The sequence below is a fragment of the Varroa jacobsoni genome, unplaced genomic scaffold, assembly GCF_002532875.2.
Source record: "Varroa jacobsoni isolate VJ856 unplaced genomic scaffold, vjacob_1.0 scaffold_1442, whole genome shotgun sequence".
In the NCBI taxonomy this organism is placed as follows: Eukaryota; Metazoa; Arthropoda; class Arachnida; order Mesostigmata; family Varroidae; genus Varroa; species Varroa jacobsoni.
In genome coordinates this window covers 1-20,850 of record NW_019214344.1, presented here as the reverse complement: position 1 = coordinate 20,850, position 20,850 = coordinate 1, and the positions used below count along the sequence as shown (strand labels likewise).

General features: G+C 40.8%; 1 protein-coding gene, 1 long non-coding RNA gene and 1 pseudogene across 3 annotated transcripts; 2 read left to right on the top strand and 1 right to left on the bottom strand.

Moving 5' to 3' along the window:
* The first annotated feature begins 1,198 nt into the window (after positions 1-1,198).
* Positions 1,199-3,210, top strand: LOC111270071 (uncharacterized). Its single transcript, XR_002686120.2, has 2 exons — positions 1,199-2,647; positions 2,871-3,210. It is a non-coding gene; the product is annotated as an uncharacterized LOC111270071 (long non-coding RNA).
* A 2,866-nt stretch (positions 3,211-6,076) lies between these two features.
* LOC111270070 (uncharacterized) lies at positions 6,077-11,990 on the bottom strand. 2 transcript variants are annotated; one of them, XM_022850075.2, is made up of 8 exons: positions 11,914-11,990; positions 11,419-11,564; positions 10,490-10,795; positions 9,828-10,025; positions 8,924-9,088; positions 8,226-8,480; positions 6,938-7,211; positions 6,077-6,773 (listed from the first exon to the last, which is right to left on the bottom strand). In XM_022850075.2, exons 2-8 carry the CDS (start codon positions 11,509-11,511, stop codon positions 6,526-6,528), a joined length of 1,539 nt encoding a protein of 512 aa, XP_022705810.1. In that variant the 5' UTR covers positions 11,512-11,564; positions 11,914-11,990; the 3' UTR covers positions 6,077-6,525. The 2 variants fall into 2 exon arrangements, with proteins under 2 accessions (XP_022705810.1, XP_086828478.1); XM_086972352.1 differs by lacking the exons at positions 11,419-11,564; positions 11,914-11,990 and adding an exon at positions 11,036-11,170.
* Positions 11,991-12,190: 200 nt separating this feature from the next.
* Positions 12,191-15,162, top strand: LOC111270073 (kinesin-like protein KIF13A pseudogene; annotated as a pseudogene).
* Positions 15,163-20,850: the final 5,688 nt, after the last annotated feature.

The following is a 20,850-nucleotide window of genomic DNA, read 5'->3' as shown; positions in this document are numbered from 1 at the left end:
GACTGAATGAAAAGTCATCGCTTAGACTATACGCGATGTAGCGGGCTTTCAACAGCTTTGCTATATGTTATCGTGCTGTTTTATTATAATAAGGCTTACCTAGTTGAAGTGTTGGCATATCGAGCGTTTCCATTGGAAAACGCTAAATAACATTCTATAGAAACGATCAATAGCACAACTGTCCCCAACAGCCAAGTAGTAGCGTCATCCTGATATACCGGGTCTGATGTGTAATAGCACAGATTCAATTGGCGAGTGAAGCTATTGAGCACATTTTCCAAATTTTTCTAAATAAAAAGTCGTATTAATACCAGTGAAGCTATCCTTTTGAGCGATTCTTGTATTTCATCTACGAAAATAGTTATTATTGCTTTGTTAATATTAGCAATCCCATGTGCGAGAACACACACACACACACACACACACACACACACACACGCACGCCCGCGCGCAGCACATACTGGATATTTCGAAATTGTGCTTATTTAGATGCTCCTATGTAGCTTCATTTTTTGCCTTTCTACATGAATTAATTCAGTTTTGCCTTTTTCTTTTTTTTTTTTTTTGTTAAAGTCAAATTCAGTAACACAGATCAGCAAATCAAAGTAGATACAGATTCCTGAAGTGTTATAGATTGAAGTAGATAAAAAAGAGCCTCAAGATCAAGATATTCATTTCGGGCTTTCGTAATAGGTTTTACAACCTTTGTTACTTATTTGGTTATCAATTACAGTTTTGATTGCTTACGCCTCGAAAGGTTTATCATTGGCATATTTGTAACTGCTGAAGTCTAGCGAAAAACACCGATGATGCCTCTATAAATACTATCAATTTCTTATGTTGTCAGACAATATGAACATAAAGCCAAGACACTAACTTGGAAGGGCAAGCGACCACTCTACCGATTCGAATTTTGCCAAACCCTCGGAAACCATCGTATTGCACAATAACACGGACGTCATAGATATAATTAAATTTTAATAATGAAATGCAATTACCACAAATCTATGAAATATAGGCGACTTGTCATATGCTGACCATCATGATTTGAAACAAATCACCATGAGTTGTTCATCGCGAGTGAATTATCTCTATGTTTCGAGTTTTCCCTCTGGTATCGTCGTTAGGCGTCCGTCAAACGGCTAGCTCCGAGGAAGCGAATCATCTGTGTTAATGTAGTATGTTGATTGCATTTTTAGAGACTGATCATAACATTGTTAGCAATAAGCATAACTAGCACAGCGAGCTGTTGGTGAACTTATTTGAGCTTCAACAAAAACAATATTCGATTACTGCTGTGCAGTTAGGTGATTAATAGGGTTTATTAGAGCTACGAGTATATAGTAATTGGAAGTTGAAGACAAATGCGCAGCATTTATAGAAATTAAGCCACAATGTACCGTACTAATTTAACTAAACTCAGTAAAGCCAAAATGCCAAGATAGTTTATCGGAGCGAACCCAAACGCTAGCGATTGCCCGAACCGTAGTTGGTGATTATGATTTTAATATCTCAGATAGTATCGCACTAGTTTGCCGTTAAGGCAACAGACGTGACGGTACCCTATGCCGCACAGGTGTTGTTAAGTAGGCAGTCAGAGCGGAGTGAGCTGAATAAACGGGCAACGTCGCAAGGAGGTCACGTTCGAGTCGATCAGATGGTTTATGACGACTAACACACGCTACGCCAACAAAGTGTATCTACAGAAACGTCAAATAGCTAGACTAAAGCGGAGTTGGAGAAGGCGTCCGTTTCGCTTAGCTGTGATTGCAAAAGAAACCTGTGAAAAACGAACACGTTACCTTTGGAGTTATGTGTTTTTGATAGAAACAAGATGCCAGCTACTTCGAGGCGGCAGCTTTTGAACAAGCGAACGCACCTCAAGTTGTGCAAACTGGTGGTATAGTACAAACAGCGGCAAGAGGATATGGACGGAGGGGCAGGTAAACCTAAGCCACTGAGCAAAAGCATTTGATTCTTCTTCTGTACTGATAATGGCAGTTGTGTGTGCGCCTTTGCGGCCTACAGTAAGTGCGCGTCAGAGTGCCTAAGGCGAAGAACCCTGTACAGTGTGTATGCCTTAGGTTAATATGGTCAAAAAATATGCCACTAGTGTCGGACTCAATTTCAACAGGACATAGAAAACAATTGTTGTGATTCGCTGCATATTTGCACGTCCGACCAAAGTGGTTTTTCAGAAGTTGCTCGACGAGCGGTGGGCTGGATACACCGGTCGGTCGGTTATTGCCATAAGCGATCTGAGCAAGCACATTTCGTACACGGAGATACTACACGTCACCGATCGCAACGCATTAACCTATAAATATAACATGGACATGTTGTGTCGACGTATGAATACGATTCTCACACAGGCGGTTCGCTGGTAGTCGGATGCGCATAGAGGGATTCTTTGAGATACGTTGATTGGCTATTGTATGGACTCAATAGACTTAACGGCATGTTGCTCAAGGAGACTACATTTGATCCGCATCGCCATTTTATGCTCGACTATGTCCGACCAATGTGTGAATGCAAGCACAGCTGGTATGGTACCATCGATAAGCGACAATAGCGGAAAGAACAATTCAACATTTTGCCAAGGTCAAGCTGGACAGCCGATATACGAATGTTGTGATGTTGATCAGAGGTAAGCTTAGTGTGCAGGGTTTTATCGCACATCTCTACTCAGTCTCGATAGCTGCATCGTTGGAGCTTGGGAATAAAATGTTTAGCATAACACTTGGTGCTGATCTAAGGGGTCCATCTTGGGCGACGACATCGCCATTATTATCAGCATGAAGACACTGTAGAACAAGAAGAAAAATTGCTGCCATAGCAGTACCATAATGACGATACTGTCTTCATTGTAGACGCGTTCTCGTCAGATACGATGAGCATGCAAGGCGACTATAACTATTATCGGTTATCGAAAGCATGGATTTGTCACAGCCGTCAGCAACAACATCAGCATGGCCATCAACGGCAGAACGTTCTGCCTATCAAGGTAAGGGTAAGCAATTGATGCGACGACGCTGTCCCGCAACAACAGAAGAGTTGACACCAGCAGACCTGACGGGACCATCATGGCCCCGCGACACAAAGCGAATAGCATTCAAGAGACGCTACTTAGACGCCGAAGGTAGCATAAATGATTGTCCCATATACAGACTAGCAAATAAACTATTTGCTTGTTCGAAGCTATATTCGAAATCTTCGTGTTCTCTCTTAAAATTTAAACAGTTTCGAAGAGTCATACAATAAAATTTAAAAAAAAAAAACTTAGTTTTTTACACTAAAGGCACTTGATTTTTTTAAATATTTTTGCCTTGCAACTTCAACGTTTGTCAGTCGTCAGAAAAAAAAATCCCTCTAACGTATCGCAGACATTTTTACACACTTTGGTTTTTTCCATGTGGATCTACAACACAGTGCAAATTTCTTATTCTCAATGGAAACTGACGTAATTACTTAGTTGTCGCGAGCGTACGGTCTTTTAATCGTTTGTAGATTGTTACTAAATTTGTTCTATATAAATTGTTTTTTTTTGACAAAAATATATGTACAACCCTTTTCCATTCAACTTTACTTACAGTGCCACCTGTCGTGAGGTAAGCGCTTGACCTCGCGGTTACGCGACTTGATGAGCTGTTTCACTTGAATCTACACGCAGTCTTTCAGAAGTGATTGACTCTAGTTTTTAAGCAAGTTTTTTGCGTCTCGGAGTCTACTATTATTATAATAATATATACTAAGAACTTAATTTACCCTTAAATAATTATATTCGGCGCTAGCACCAAAAAAGTCGAAGTATTATTTCCATTTCGCACAAAGCACTAATATATAAGAAGCCGCTCTGAAATACTTAGACTAAATATTGGATATTTTTATTGGTCAGTTATCGCAGAAAATACGAATGAATGATGATTTGTAATAATAAACCTCAGAGTATGTCTAACTTGTCAATAGCTCAGCTAATTTACCAATTTCCACTAGCATTTTCATGTATATATAAGGAGTACTAGGCAAAGATGCCTCGATTCAAACTTTTATTACGATGGCATAAAGTTATGGCACTCCTTGCATTTAGCAGGTATCCAACGGATGAAAAACTTTATATAATGCATACCCAGTGTCATTACTCAATAAAAGAGAGATTTTTATCTGGACGTTAGGTGCGACAAAGCTCATAGCTTCAGGCTTGTGTTCATGTCAGCATTTGTGTCTGAACAGAGGTGGTAGTTCGAAAGGGATACGAAAACAACATACTGAGGGAGAATGTTATACTGGCAAAATCTCTTAAGAACCTTTAATTTTTGGGCTCTTTGGCATGCAACTTCTATTGATAAGCCTTCGATGATTTTGAAAAGCCACGGTATAAACGTTCTTGATTTCGTAGCTACCTTCCCTCTAAGTTATTTCGCTGTGTTTGTGGTAATAAAAACATTTTTTACCTTTTCAAGGAGACATTTCTTTCCTCCTGATTAGAGTGAGTTTCAGGTTATTCTCGTATTCACGTTTTTCAACTTCCGTCTACTTCAGAAAACTGCACGTCAACATATTTGTGAATTGCTCACTAAGCAGTTAGTGTTTTTTGCGAGAAGAACTTCCGTCATATTGTTTTGTGCGCTTATCCAGATTTGAACACATGACTTATGCAAAACTGGTTTATGGTCACAGCTTCGCTACTTCCAGGAACATTGCTGGGATTTGAAGTAATGAAATCCTTGAAGTATAACCAGGTAGCACGACATCGCGGCTATAGGGAGGATCCTATTTTTATCCTTAACCACAGGAATACGGTATAAGCTATGACATTTATACATTATACATATATAAGCTATAAGTATAAGCATAAAGTTCTAGGAAATTCAACAATAAGATGCAAATTTGGGTGTTTGAACAGCTTCATATTCTAGACTACAAGCTTAAAATATTTCGATCTCAAAAGTCACAAAAGAAGGAAGCGGGCCACGTAGCAAAAATGCAGGTATTTGATTCAGTTTATTTCTAACAGATAATACTTTTTGTTAAACATTATATATGTGTTATGTGCCACTCAGATTGAATGAAAGCTTATTCACTAAACTTTCGTTAAAATCGTCATGGCTTATTAATACTTAATGGAACATGTGCCCTTGCTGAGCTCTAATTTGGCGGACTTGGTGACAATACAATGCATGTTACAGCGTTAAATAATTAAAATCACGCAGCAAAACAAATTGAGTAGAATTGTGTCGCTGGCGAGACCTGAAGCAGCGAAACGTACTCGAGAAGACGCAGAAAGGAACAAACATAAATCCTTTCCACAATTATCAAAAAAATTTGTTCTGATATATATGTTTTTTGTTGACATATAGGCTATCAATCGAGTCTATAATCACAGAAAATAAAAAAAAATATATGTATAAATACATAAGCGATAAGTCTACCTTTTTTGTAACTTCGTTTCTATTGTACACGAATCTGTTATCTAAACATTAGGTTACTACTATAGCCATTTTGATTAACTGTGACATGGCAGCACCGCTACTGCTTTGAACAGCTTTATCTGGGGTCTGCGGTTAAAACTATGAAGAAGCAAAAATACTTACAGGAGAAAAATACCGAAAATAAACACATAATTGCCAAATTTGTCGAGCGTTCTTTGTGGGAGCCTTACCCTTAAGCTTGCCATAACGCCAACGCTAGGTTCCAACACGGTTGTCAATCGAGCCACTGTTGCCTGAGTATCATAGTATCACATTATTCAAACTTGAGTTCCACGTAACATTATGATGACGATCGCACGCAAGGACTAAAATGATTATTTATAAACATATCGTAGGATATAGCACTACAATGTATGAGCTTCCTCCGTATTGTTTTTGCAGCACTGTTTCTTGGCTTTCCTTCTTCATTAATCGAATTCTCGATAGAAATCTTACACGGAGCAGCCAAAGATGAAACTCGAGTTTTTTTATTTTTTAAATTGACTTTTTTTTAAAAGTCAATGCTACACGGTGTGAGAGAGAATAAGTCAATTTAATTATACCAAACTTTGTACAAATACTCTAAATGACACAGAAAATTGTCTTCATTGGATGTTGTGTTGTCCGTGAAAGCTTTTCGCACAACTTGATTTTATTTCCAATTTATAGTCAATAATAGTAATATCATTCCTCAAAACGAGCTACAATGCAACAACTGCCTCACCCAGTATTCATGATCTACATATATACATTATTGGCTATTTTTTACATCATACTCAATCTACACACACTTTACACTCAAGGCATGGACTGTTTTTGAATGGTCAATTCAGTATGTGTCATATGACTTGGACGTATAATATGTAATTGTGTCAATTACGTGCCGTACTTAATTTTTCTATGACCCGTCAAGTTATTTATACTAAATGTGCTATAATTTCATGAATACTAAGAACACTTGTGACGTTCTTAAGAGACTTCCTATATAGGGCGTGCACAGGCAATGAACTTCGGTCTTCATTATAAAAATATAATGAGCCGCTAGAAAAGCGGTCCTTCACAAGATCTCTTGCAAGCCTTCCGCAGGTCCTTGTCTTTTCCTTGTTTTGATATATCGGTACAAACTAGGCTGCTCGATTCGAATCACTTCCAGAGTTCGGATCCTTTGCGCCTTATCTTTTGTGATTGGGTACCATACCTGCGTTCGTTCTTTGACTTTGGCAATCATCTCATCGTCAACAATATTATCATTCGTCTCTTCCAGCCACAGAAGAATACCGCACACTCGGTTGATAAGAGACACACCTATAAAAGATAGACTCAACAAGGTTATTAGAAAGAAAAGGCAACCAAATACTTACAATCAACTCTATACTGTCTAATATAAAATATAATAAATTCTACAAAGACGTTAGATAGCATAATTCGGTGTGCTTTTCATATCATTAATACAGTGCTATTTGTTATACCTGTAGCCTTTGCGACAAGGACTCCACAAGCCTCAGTAGGCACGCGAACTCCCTGTTTCTGCAGATCTTCGAAGAAACCAACCAAGTCGAGCTGTCGTTCATAGTCATTCGTCTCCTCAGCAATATGTAATGCCTCGTTAAGGAGAGCCTGGACTATGATATCTCTTTGTGATGCGCAACATAAAAGACAGTTTTTATAAACACTTGCGAAGCATGGAAGGATATCCCTGAGGGCACTCGGTGCCAGCTTATATATTTGTCCCAAGAGAGATATCTGAAAGTCCACGATAGAATGCAATTTTTATTTTGTTAATATCCGCCCTCACACAATTTTATATAAAAATATAAAATTCTATATGGAAATATCTAACACCTTTTGTGATACAACGCTCGTAATATAATCTCCTAAGGCACTTACGCGCAAGGCACAGAATTCCATAAAATGTAATGCCAAAAAGAATCTTGAAGGATCGAGTATTCAATGATAGGTATTTCCACTGTTTGAAATTCAGTTAACAGGTATAAGAATAATCATCCTTTGTGTAGTCTAACATTGTCTATGTTGAACAAAAATGAACAGAATACCTTTCACAGACAGAGGCAATTTTCAATGGCTTTTAACCTAAAAATACGACAAAGATAACAAACGTGTCACTAGCGAAACTCTAAGGTGAATCCTCACTAGTCCTACAGCTGGCACGGGATTAACCCTGCATTACCTCATTAGATACCACGATACTATATATGCTGTCTGAACCATGTGGCGTGATTTACAGAACCCAAAAAACAATGTCAGTCTTCAAACTGCGTACTCGTGTTTTCCTTTTTTCCACCATATGAGATACGAAAAACGCTTTTAAGATGGGTGAATTTAGTCAATATAAAATGCACCAGGACACCAGCAACTGTGATGTTTTTAGTCGCTTATGATTTCACGATTCAGTGCTAGCTGGATGAGGACTATCCCATCTCAACAGTTTGGCTTTCTGTTAGACCCAGCTCGTCCTTAATGATTTTGTTATTGAAATTAGGGGCGTTATTAAGAAAATCTTTAAGTATGCTGCTTGTAATTCCGTAACTGCCAGTGATAGTTCATACTTCCTCAACTGTTTGAAAGGTCCTGCTAGGGTGATAAAATATGCAGGGCTAAATGCGATTCTTTGTAAGTCACTACCTAGGAGTACTTTCTGCATTTAATCCCAAGTGTTTGGCACTAGAAAAAATATACTTGTTGCGATTTTGGCTCTGTAATTACACGCGCTTTTTTTATTTCATCAAGCGTACTTACCGCCTCTAGCAGTTCTTTTGATTTGACTTTTTGGAGATCTACGTTTGCGAGAAACAACAGCGCCATCCCATAGCAGCTTTTCGAATTGTCTGTCGCTAAACCGTTCTTCATGGCTTCATGAAGTAGAGGTACAATCACAGACAATGCTTCGGGCGGACAATAGCCAATCCGTTGAGATGTTTCCACCAAAGGGCGCGCATGCGTTTCCAGAAATTCCCGATTTTTGGTGAAAACTGAATGTAAAATCAACTTTACCTAGGAACGAGAACAATGAACTTATATGGAACATCTGAACATTACGCAGTACAGTTTTCTAAGCGCAGACGAAATGAATGCATTATAAGGCCAGAAGTTACGGGTACATAATGAAAATTAAATTGCTAAGAAAGGCCAAATGTCGTCTATTGCATAACAGAGTGGTGTTGTAAGTTAAAACAGTATTATAACCCTTTGCCATTGCAAAGTGGACGTATAGAAGTAAGATAAATATCCGATCCTAGGAAACGGTAAGTTCTATAATCACAATTGTCTAATGCTACTCGAAGACTACTAGGTTATCAAACACAAAACGATCGTGAAACATTGAAAAATCGGCCGATTCATGCAATAGATTAGTTTTACAAACCAGTTTTTTTTTTATTTAACACTCTCTAAAGTCAGACACGAGACCGCCGTGAAAAGCAACCCCTGTAACAAACCTGTTTGACACAACTTGAGTTCTCAGCATCTATGCGATTCACATTGTCCAACAAATCTTCGATACTAGTAAAAGCGCAGCCTGCAGCCTTTAAGGCAAGTGATACCTTCTCGCGATCTGGTGGCATTGTACACGTCCTCCGAAAAATGGCGAACTCATTCGCAGTCTAGGAATAAAAAGCAAACAAATTACGCAAGGCATCAGAATCCATATTGTGTTGGAAGCTCACGGAGTGATCTGAAGGAACGAAGCCGCCTGCATTCGTACATTCGGGTGGGTATATATGAATCTAGTCGTAGGCGCAATTCGACACGTTTTCAATCTGATTATAATCTAAAGACCCTGCCAGTTTTGCACTGGTTTTAGCCTTTGTTTACTCTGTTTTACATTAACCTGTGGCTTGCTTTCGACAGTCTGTTCTTTGCCCACGTTTTTTTCCCACTGAATTTAAAATAGACACCTTTTTCCAGTTGTCGTCAGTAATAGAATTTGCTTTATTCGGATTATTTTAATTGCTACAAGAATCAGCTTCTACAAATTGGTAGCAAAGAGTGAACTGAACTTGGCGACAGCAAAGTGCAAGTAAGACGCGCTTACTTCCACAGCAACTTCACACTGGCACTATACTCAAGCTTGGCTCACTTTGGATAAAGCGACAAAAATGACTAACAAACAATAAATATAGTGCCCGTTGAGAGCCTCAAACACTCCGACTCACCTTAAGAGTCTTTTTGAGTTAATTCATCTAGGAGTCAATGAAAATTATTATTATTATTATTATTATTATCGTATAATGGGGTTAAGTCCATCAAAACTATTTCGCTGAGAATTAAATTGATGTTTCATTATCATGACCGAAGCTCTGCCTACGTTTCAGTCCAGTTTCAAATCAGACTTGGCCTTACGATAAGCTCCTGTAGAAGATGAAGACTGCTTTCCTCCAGAACGCTGCTGATTAGCAGTTCAAGATCTTCTTTGGCCAACGGATCGATAAGTGCTCGTCGGAGCGATCTGCAGATGGACATTATCAACGAATCTACTAATTTCGTTGAATCGCCTCGAGCCAAACAGCGCATTAATGCCACAAGCGCACTCGTACTGGTCTGTAACCAAGAAAGGCATATGTAAGGAGGCTGAAGAATGAATAGGTCTAAGCGAATAATAGAATAAGAATAGCAACAAGCAGCAGAACCAAAAGATGTCGGCTTTGCTTAAATATAGTTAAATGACTTTTAATCAATCACTTAATTGCATGGCTTTCTTCTATCTATTATCATTTTGTGCGTAATTAGGAAAAAATACTAGAGGCCTGCTCTGAGAGGGGCCCTTAGCTGCACCAAACAAATAACCTTAGAAGATTATGTACCTATTGATTGTACTTCCGAAATCGTTGTAGAAAGCTATTTTTAATCATATGTTGCTTGGTGAGTGAAGTACAGTCCCAACATATTCAAGAGAAATTTAACGTGTAGGTGAACTAAAAAAAAAGGACGAACCATTTTCTCAGTTTGACCTGACAAAAAGCTTCAAGAAAATAGCTTAGTCTATAAATAAGCAACTATCTAACCTTTGCCGAAGAGATGCACAACCGGTGAATAAAGTACACGTACATGTCGTAGAAATTCGCATTGCCGAATTCTACTTCTGCAATTATTGATTCCAGAACCCGGAGCAACGCCTTGTCATGGTCGCTCATATGCAGCCCATCGATTCGAGCGAGAAGGGTTTCGAGCTCAACTTTCGAAAATGGGGCTACGTTCTCTGACGTACCGACGGATCTAAATGATGATCTGATCGACAAATCAATTTCACTATTTTCCAACTCATCGATTGTCACATTGGGCGGAGCCGAACTCTTCGAATCATGTAACAACTGAACAATCACACAAACGCAGGTTAAGACAATGCTGTTCAAGTGGGAACGAATCTGATTATACAAGCGCCAGTCAAACGGAAGGCAAAAATCACAAGTAATTAGTAAGATAAATCGATCTAATATGCTAATACTGACAGCATATAATGCTATTTGAAGTATTTATCGAGATAAAAATTTTGCTATATAAGAAAAAAGGATTTCCTCTACCTCTCAATAGATAATAAAAACAGATCCCACCTGAACTGCTGTCGACCGAATCTTACAGTAACTGTTAACTCACATCCGACACTATAGTATAACTATTTTTGACCCCTCTTTGGTGGCAGACATTGTGCAGTGATACCTCTAAAAGGCATCCTGTCAGTCGATCTCTGCACAGACTTCACACGAAACCTCGTCGAAAAAACTATTGTGGAATCTTTAGGCGCTTTTTTTGAAAAATATTTTCTACTGCACATATATCTATTGTTTTGACCCTATGTATTTCATAATTAAGAAAGCCATTAAAACTCCGGAACGGGGTTCGATACTCCCTAATTTTCTGGCAATCATAGTTGCTGAAAAAAAAAAATAAGAGAAAGTAAGAGACAGTTTATTATAGAATCTGAATAATCACCTACACTGCATTCTGAATTGACGAAGTTCGTGCGTAGACCCAGTTCCATCTTTTTCTTTGTAGAAGCATCCTGCCGATTCTTTTTTCGTCGACCCATTTCGGACAGAACAAACTGATGAAAGAGTTCAGTATAGCGCTGAACCCGCTATACTACGATCGTCCAAAAACAACGGTCACAAAATAAACATTAGCACAAATGTCAATAGCGACCGCCAACAGCTTAGCTCGTCACTCATTAAACATCGGGAAAGAAGGAGCACACCGTTTGTTCGCCCGCCAATTTTACCCTTCCATATTATAAACTAAATCAGCACAATCAATAAAAACAGTCATGACAGGGAGTCCTTTAGGCTTCATCGTCGTCATCCTGCCACTTATGACACAATGACAAGAAGACAAGCAGGCCAACAATAAACGCGTGAGCAAGCGCGTTTCCAGACTCGAATTGTGTGGCGGATTTGAATTTATGCATTTTAAGTTCTAGAACTCTTCGACTTACTGTATAAGTGATTCATCGTCATTAACCCTTTGCAATCTGCTTCAGTACTTCACCCGCCTACAAAAGTATATATACCTATATGAGCACTATATGAAATTAAGTCGTTGCTTAAAGGACACCCTTTACGCGTTGTCCGTCTGTTTGTTTACTGTCTGGAATGGCCGTGAGAGCAGACGGTATCTAGGGGGTGGCACAGTGCTTTTGACCACCCTGTTACTCATATCGCTGTTCGTTCTATTGAGTCGAGCAGCTTCCATCTGCTACAACCTTCGCTGCCGCGGCGAGAAGATCGGGAGAGGGTCGGCGCACGCCCTTTCCCCCGAGACATGTGTGCCAAGATGGCGGCCAGGTATTGCAGAGCAGCAGCGGAGGACTGCAGAGTGCCCCTGTGGGGTGGGTGGTGATAGCGCCGTGATGTGAGCGCCTTAGCCAGTCTGTCATCGGCTGCTGCATTATGTTGAGTTACGTTTGGTTCCGTAGTGAAGGAGGGACAGCAACGGGCACCTTTAACATTGAAATCGGTCAGAGTGGTTCTTTGCTTATCATTCAATATGAAGCTATTATTTGATTGTGAAATGCAATTTTAATTGGTGATGTCTCCGTGTGGATGTCTCGATGATTAGAAAACATTGTATTCGTGTGTGTACTACTAGTAAATGCTCTGCAGTCCAGCCACAACTGGGGCTGCTGCTGCTGCTGCTGTTATTGCTTAGCGCAAAAGGAGAGTGCGAATATTGTGATAGATTAACAACAAAGCCCAGCGTTGATTGCTACTACGGCAATTGCCGCCGCTGTTACTATCCAGTCTACTTACCAGCAGGTTACAGCAAATACCGTTGCTGCCGTCGTCGCCGCCGTCGCCGCCGTCGCCTATTATTACCACTGGCAGTAGGACAAGCGGGTACTGCTCGGCCGGGCGCCGTTGCCATCGAATGGGTTCAGCCATTGAGCCATTTAACGATGCGTTGTTAGCGCTAATGAACGAAGGCTTGTGGGAGCATTATTGTACCGGAGTGTTCTTGCAATCATCGTTATCACTATCATCACCAGAAGGAGAAGAAGATGCAATCAGTGGCCGTAGTCGAAGCCGACATCCGACACTGACAGAAGACGCTGGCAGCGTTCTTCAGTAACGCTAATCTGCCCAAGAGTGGAGAACAAAATAAGTGAGAAGTGTCTATCCAAGGGAGTGGATCTGACCGCGTGAGTGTGGGCGTGTGTGTGTGTGTGTGTGCGGGTGTACATTTTTCTACGGCATTGTGCATCGTATGAGTGTTGCCGTATCATCTTTCTCCTAGATTTTTTGTGAGAAAGAACAGTTCAGTTGGCTGCCCAGCAAAAGAAGGGAAAAGAGGCAACAAAAAAACGCAAATAGCTTATACCGGCTCCTGCTATTTCTTGGCTCATTGTACTCTGTCCTAGCACGACCTCTTCGTAACAAGCGGTTGATGTATGTGAGCGCGGTCGTCATCATTCGCGCGCTGAGTGCTGTCCTTCCTCCGACCTTTATAAAACGTCTGTCAAATATCGACGAAGTAGAGTACACGCGGCCTCGGAGTATGGAATCGTACTGGAAACGCTGGCAGTAAGCGACGGGCCTTCGCGTGCGCCCCAGCTGCTATCACATTTCTGACTGGTATCAATAAAAGTAAACCTTCTGTCGCTGCTGGCCGTTGCGTCCTGCCTCTTTTTTTTCATTTCGATACTCTTATTGATACCGTTACTGCGGGCGTGGCTGTAATAGCGATACAGGTGGTAATAGCGAATGCCTCGAATGAATACGACTTGGCCAGCACCGCTTTTGGCCGTAGTAGTTGTGGTAAGCATTACCATTAGCGATTAGATCGCTCCCGCCGCTATTGCTTCAGCAAAAACAACGTGACAACAACGGCAGCAGCTACGATCAACTCACGTTACTGTTAGAACTGCGGAGTCTACGTGAACTGTTGTTACCGTTTTTGTCAGTATTCTCTCGCACCAATTTGGCGCCGACTTCGATTTCTGCCCACAACTGGCAGCAGCAGCAGCAGCAGCAGCAGCAGCAGAAACAACAAGAGCAAGTGATCGTTGTTACTGTCATCCCTCTGGTGGTTGTCAAACGTGTCTACCCCTCGTAGCGGCCCTCTAACACATGAATAGGGCAAGGCGGATGGGGGTGTAAGTTTATTTATTAGGCAGGCATTGAATCATAGTCATTGCCTGCGCCTTAGTATAGCTATTAGCATAATGTCGTTGTTATAGCTCTTTACGTTCTGCTAACACCGCTTGGAGCGATTAGAAAATGCAATTTAATTCTAAACAGTAACTACAATGGTAGAAACGACGAAGTGCAAGAAAAGTCAATCATCGAAAACAAGGACATAAGACACCTTAAAATCTACATGTCCTGTCAACGAGAGCAAGATTTCCAGTTACGGATACAGCTATAAGGTCATCGTCAATCGAAAAAACGATATACTATTTTTATTACTGCATCTAGGCTCTACACATTTTTCTATACGACAATAACAATACTGCTAAGTAATCTGCGATGCCGCTCCTCTCGTTGGCGTCACTCGAAAAATGAAAATGGCGATTTTTTTTGCTGCCGCTGTCCCAGCTTATTGATGTGGCTGCTAGAATTCGCGCACTCGACTCTTGTTTTGATCTGCGACAGCCACGACGCCAGCGGCCTCAATCTGTTTCGAATTAACTAGCAGCCAGTCGACGTAGGCGCAAACGGAATCGGAGATCGCGCTGAAGAACGTCTTCATCTGTCAAGATACGTATGACGAACATTAGTAGTGACTGGATACAGCAAGCAAGCAACAGGGCAAAAGCAAAAAACGAACCAGGAAAAGACAGACACGAAAGGTCGCGTTGAACGGCTCGGATTGAAAACGTTATGATGATGGCAATGACAACGGTAACGAACGATCTCCGAAAATTCTGACTGAGCCCTTTGAGAGAAAAACCATCGACAACATACGAAGGCAGGCGTATTTTTATTAATAGGCACCAACAAATGCAGCAGCAGCAGCACCGCTATCATCAAATATAGCAAAACTGTAGCCCGGCCCGGCCCTAGTCGACAGTGTAGTCAAGTAGTCAATCGCAGGATCAGTAATTAGTGCAGTGGGCAAGTGAAATCTATTGTTTTCCGTACATCAGTAAGTCGCGTATCATTGTGGCTGTGTGTGTAACTGAAAGCAGTAAAAATGTGTGACAAAGTGAAGGTCGCGGTCAGGGTGCGGCCTCTCAACAGGCGAGGTAAGTGGACAACCCAACGAAACGATCGATCGTTCGTTTTCATACGTATGTGTAACTTAATCAATATAAATAGTACGCGATCAAATCACGCGTCAAATGGAAAGGTGAAAGTGCGACACTGACAGAAATAGACAGACAGAAAGTTAAAGGACGACACGACACGATGTACTCCAGCTGTTATCATGTACCTGGTACAGTGCGATGATGCTTACATAAATATGTATATACTCATGTTAGTGGTAGAGGGACTTGCATTAAAGTCGTCTTGTCTACGTCCTAACAAAAATTGGTCGTATCGCTAACACCGTGCTGGAGAGGTGAACCGAAGTGGGCTCCTTTATTTAGAAATCGAGCTGCCGGACAAATGGGGCTAATTCGAAAGACGTTGTCATGCTTTACAGATCTCAACTAGCAAGATAATACTTTTCGTCTAGTAAAAAGGCAGGACGATCAGATGACTCAGCATCGATTCCCAATGAAAGTATCTACACTGTACCATAACACCATTGAAAAGCAACGAGACTATCTACGCGGCGTTCTACAATACCCAACTCGATTACTTGAATAGTAATGAAACCGGTGATTCACACAGTTTTAGACCAGATCTTTATCGGATTGTTTGTTGTCGCTGGCATTTTTCTCGCTAGCAGTATTTGCATTAACAAATGCAGAACAGTTAATCAGTTAGAGAGCGAGAGAGAGAGAGAGATAAACCAAACAAATTGCCGTCTTTTTCTATTCGACACAGCAGCGTCATATCTGAAGTTATCTATTAGTATTTGTTTGAAGCACTCGTCCCGTCGACTCCAGTGGCTCGACAGCTGTAACGCGGCGCTAGCTTTTCGAATGCCCTTGGAAACAGCGGCTCACGGCGGTACGGCGGCTCTCCTGCTGCCGCCTGTTCGTCCGCCAATTTCGTCTGTCAGGCCTGCTTGGACCTGGGGCAACAGACTACAAGCGATTGCGGTCGACGACGAACAAACGGGGCGAATATGGAAGGTTGTTTGATGAATGTTGAATCTTGCGCGGTGGCAACGGCAACTGTGCTAGTGGTCGCCATAGAAGCGACAGCGGCACCCGCAACATAGCACTCCGCGCGGTGCAGAGGAGAACTAGCTTTTATATATATGTCACTACCGTAGATATATCTACACTAGTGATCTTCGAAGTAGCCGTTCGACTACGGCCACAGGAGCGGTGGAGGCGTGATAGTGCCTTATGCGTGTAAGTTTTGTGGGATGTCTAGGCAAACTGTTCATCGCCTATTCATCCTCTTTTCCTTCATACCCAGTATACGACGCGCGCGGGATCTCGACAGGACCCGATCAGTTTTCGCAGCGGATTGCTTCTACGCATATATGTATAGGCGTATAACGTCGTCTCCACGATGAACTTGAGAGTTGGAAGCTGGATCAGTTGTAGAAAATATTGCGCAATTTTGTAATTACTGTCAGCTCCTCGAATCGTATCCAAGTCTGTTGCTGTTTAAGGTACCTACCTCCAGAAAACGAAATGGAGACAACCTTATATTGACAGCCATCAAACCGGATCGATTTGACGTCGTTTTTTGCTGACCATATAAGGTTAACAGGAGTTGCTTTCGAGGATCTTGATGGACACCATTATGGTTGTCTGGCTTGATATAGAACTTGATATGGTATGGAACGAGTAGATTTTCTATACGCACCCTCCGGATGCTAAGCGATTGCGCTGAACTATAGAAAAATACACATATATCTTTAGGAAATGTTAATGGTTAATAATAGAACGAGTAACACGTATATTTTGATAATCAATTCCCGTTAATATTACTAGCATTATAATGACGGCTGCGTCGGTTCTACAGAAATTTGAAGAGGGATTCGTACGGCTATTCCGTGGCGTCGCTGGGTCACATGCCGGATAAGGTACTGCGAAACAAGAAGTGCAAACTGATACATCAATGCGAAGTATGCTGGGCATCGTGTTAGTTTGAAAAGATCGTTTCGTATCTATTCTGATTAGAAGAAGTCATTTCCTGGAGAGAGAGTACATCGTACGATTATCCGTTGCACGGTCACTTTGCGTTGGCGGCGAACAGGCCAGGGACGCCCTTGTCAGGCCAGGCATTCGCTAGAAAGCGTTGACTACTTGGAATCGTCCAGATCTCTTAAATAGTCAGACGTCTATATAGAAATTGTGATGATTAGTATGTTAAAGAAACCATGTTATCTTTGAGCTGCATGGGCACCAGCTATAACTCATAATTTAATTTACATTGCTCCTCAATCATCGTGAAAACTATGCCACGCTCTTTTAGAGAATCCAGTGCATTTGCTGGATGACTGAATGCCGCCCGAGTACTTGAAAATTATGACGGACAAATTATGTTTGTTTATAACGTTAGGGCGGTTAGGCGCGATAAATTCGTCCAATTACGTCAAATTAACTTAAACCTTCACCAAAGTGTCGCTGGTAAACTGGCCAGGCTGAACTGCACGCTTCCTATTGCATCATTATGTATAGATAGTCACTATAAAGAATAGCTGGACTGATATGAAAATTGTAGTTACGTTCGCCTCAACTCGCGTTTTCGTGTATTGCGGACGGTGATTAAAGGTGCACTATTTGAATACACAGGTGTCGTTAAGGTGGCAAGAAGGACAGAGGGGATAGAAAAAAGGAAGAAAAAAGTAGACTGTGTGGGAGGCCCGCGATTTCACTTTGTGCCGCCCCTTCCGTTTTTTTCCCTAAGTGCCCAGATAATTGTAGAAAAGAGAGCTGAACATTTACTGGCCCTGCCTCAGTTCAATCTTTCTCGAGCTCGCCACACTGGCCATGTCCAATAGAATTGCGAGGTTTAAAGGGCGTACGCATACACACAAGCCTAGAAATACGCAGGTCGGCAGTAGGCCCATGGCTAGGGACTATTTTTCCAAGTGTGTCTGGATTGGAATACGTACAAATATAATTTCGCGGTGGATTCATTGCGATAACGAGTCAACAGCATCGAGTCCGCTAATACTGGTCAGTTATTAGACATCACCCAAACGTGTTGTAGCGTTATTGATAGCGTTTCACGGCTAGCGTATGGGAACTTACTTTCCCACAGCTTCGTTCGTGTTTTGGACTTGTCTTGAAAGGAGCGCATAAACTAACAATCGCCTTAAGTTCACCTTGGAATCATCACTGCTAGTCTCGTTCCAAGAAAATGGGCGTCAGTTAACTAATAACTATGGTAATTTCAGTTGTTCAAAAATAGCGTTTCAACTTAGAGTATTGAATGTTTGAATTATATATGTAATATAATAGAAAATATTATAAAAATAATATAACAACAAAATATAAAACATTGCTTTATTTGGATATTTCAAAGACCCAGCAGATCTTTTTGTTGAAGTACCTGGTTATTGTGATAATTACGCAATTGATTTACGTGTTGTTTGCGTGGTAACCTGCCAATCGGGCTGCTAAATGCGTTTCCGATAGAATTAACTCTTAAGATGTCTATTGCTTAAGCAATTGTTGCCGGCACTACCATTTTAATTACGATAACTCGTTGTATACGTTATATTTTCTGGATACTTTGATACAATGGCTTTTGAGCCTTTTTTCTTATTACGGTTCGTGACCCGAAGGACGAAACGAAACGGAAAATTTTGACGTAGTTATGAAATTATTTACATAGTTTCGGTTAAAGTCGTTGTTGCTGCCATTACTGTGTTTAGATTGTTGGCAGAATGAGAGCTATGCCAGTTACGTATTCGTTAATCTGGAATGATCCAGCGTATCCTAACCTAAATCGACTTCCGCGTATTCGAAACCATTGCTCAGCGGTCTTCCTTATCGGAAAGTTACAACTGTGGCTCTTGAAATCATTCGTGAGTTGACGTTATGCAAGGCTGTAGAGCAGATTGCATCGATCTATCGACGGAAGACATGATCGCACTAAAAAAATCTGGATTAGATACGATCTCTTCGTAGACAGTATTGCTGGCTGGCATTGTCCTTTATATGCTCTTAGAACAGAAAGCGGAATGACGAACGTAAGAATGTAAAAGAAAATGACAGTCAACGGTGTGGAACTAACAGCGAAAGATTTGCGACGTGTTAGAAGCTGCATATTGTTACAAGCATTGTCTAGTTACAACGCAAAGATCAGGTAGCGAAATCAGCCCATCGCTTATCAATGCGCGGCGAGGACGAACGCCTTGCTTCGAAAAAACTATTATAATCACTATGTCAGATTCACTAATAATAAACAGAACGCGTATATCTTGTTTGCATTATCGATCTATCGATTCATTTAATTAAAATTGCTAATTATGTTATTGTTGTTGTTGTTGTTGTTGTTGTTATTACGGTTTTTCAGAATAGAAGTGACTAGCTTATTTCGCAGTCCTATTGATGCGATTTTTATTAACAATGAATGACGTTCTGCTATATATATATATATATATATATATATATATGTCGCACTAGAGTAACTTATTTTCAGGCGATAAAATATAGTTGAATATTCTATTCCATAACATGAAAAGGGTCTAACCAGTAGCGACTAGAATCATTAGATTCGCTATTATCGATCCCTAGCTGAGGGGTGTCGACGTGCATATTACGGCGGCAAATTCGAAAACCATCAGGGCCCAACCGGAATAACCAAACGTGTATCGTCTTTAGTTCGTTAATAACAAATAAACGGCGTACGACTTTCCTAAGATACTGTTTGGTAATCTGTTTCTCAGTATTGCCTGTCCGTTTCGATTCGTCAATGTTTTTGTGTTTATGCGTTATTGGATACTCGTTACGTAGCGTCTAAAGCGTAGTCAAGTTCTCGCATTGTCAGTAGAACTGACCTTTTAGGGTAGCGGCCTCTTGCACTCGAAACTACTTTCGTATTGGGCTAGCTTCAGAGACTAGGTAAAAAGGAGCACGCGTAAAGATGTTTGCTGATCGTTACAAGTGACCAAGGCGTCCATTGAATTTAGTGATTCAACTAAATTGCGTAAAATTATTTTTTTGATTGCCCAAATAATTCGGCAATGGCTATTATTTGGGCTATCAAGCAAACCTGTGCACTCATTTCAGCATTTGCCCTTTTCACAATTCGCTTCAGTAGATAGTAAAGCTTCTAAGTAATTGTAAATTCTCAAATGATCGAGAAAATAGAAACGTTACTATTGTCAAAGGCACGTTTAGTGTATCAGTCTATAGTACGTGTTCTTGACAAATTGCAACACAAACTACCAATTGATAGAGCTGTGCGAGGGATTGTTTCACCCATAAACAAGGATGATAAGTCTAGCACTAAAAATATTGTCCATATATATAGCACTATGTCCATTGTCTTGAAGAATGTATAAACGAAAATTATTTGCTCACAAATACAGAATAACTGCTGCAAAAAAGGACGTTACATATACTGCCAATCGTAGCCGAGCCTGGCACGATAGCCAGGAGCAATGTTTATAGATTGCATGTCTACACATCTTTGGATCTCTGCACCTAACTGCTAACAGCTCAATCGGTCTAATCTAAGCAGGCTTACTTATTCGCTTCTTTAAGTTGTAACCCTTCTCCGACTTATGCTTTGCGGGCTTATATTTTCAAGAGCGACATATCTACTGCCAGCTACACCAGCCGGATAATATACTATACAACAGATGGTCCAACGAGATATATATATTAAAAAAGGAGTGAAAAAATTCG

What these genes read in the sequence shown, in the direction of transcription:
- LOC111270070 (XM_022850075.2), bottom strand. Translation starts at nt 11,511, where the DNA reads ATGGGTCGACGAAAAAAGAATCGGCAGGATGCTTCTACAAAGAAAAAG. An exon ending in TGTGCATCTCTTCGGCAAAG is followed by an intron (nt 10,026 to 10,489) that starts GTTAGATAGTTG and finishes TCTTGGTTACAG; the next exon opens with ACCAGTACGAGTGCGCTTGT. An exon ending in CAAAAGAACTGCTAGAGGCG is followed by an intron (nt 7,212 to 8,225) that starts GTAAGTACGCTT and finishes GTGGACTTTCAG; the next exon opens with ATATCTCTCTTGGGACAAAT.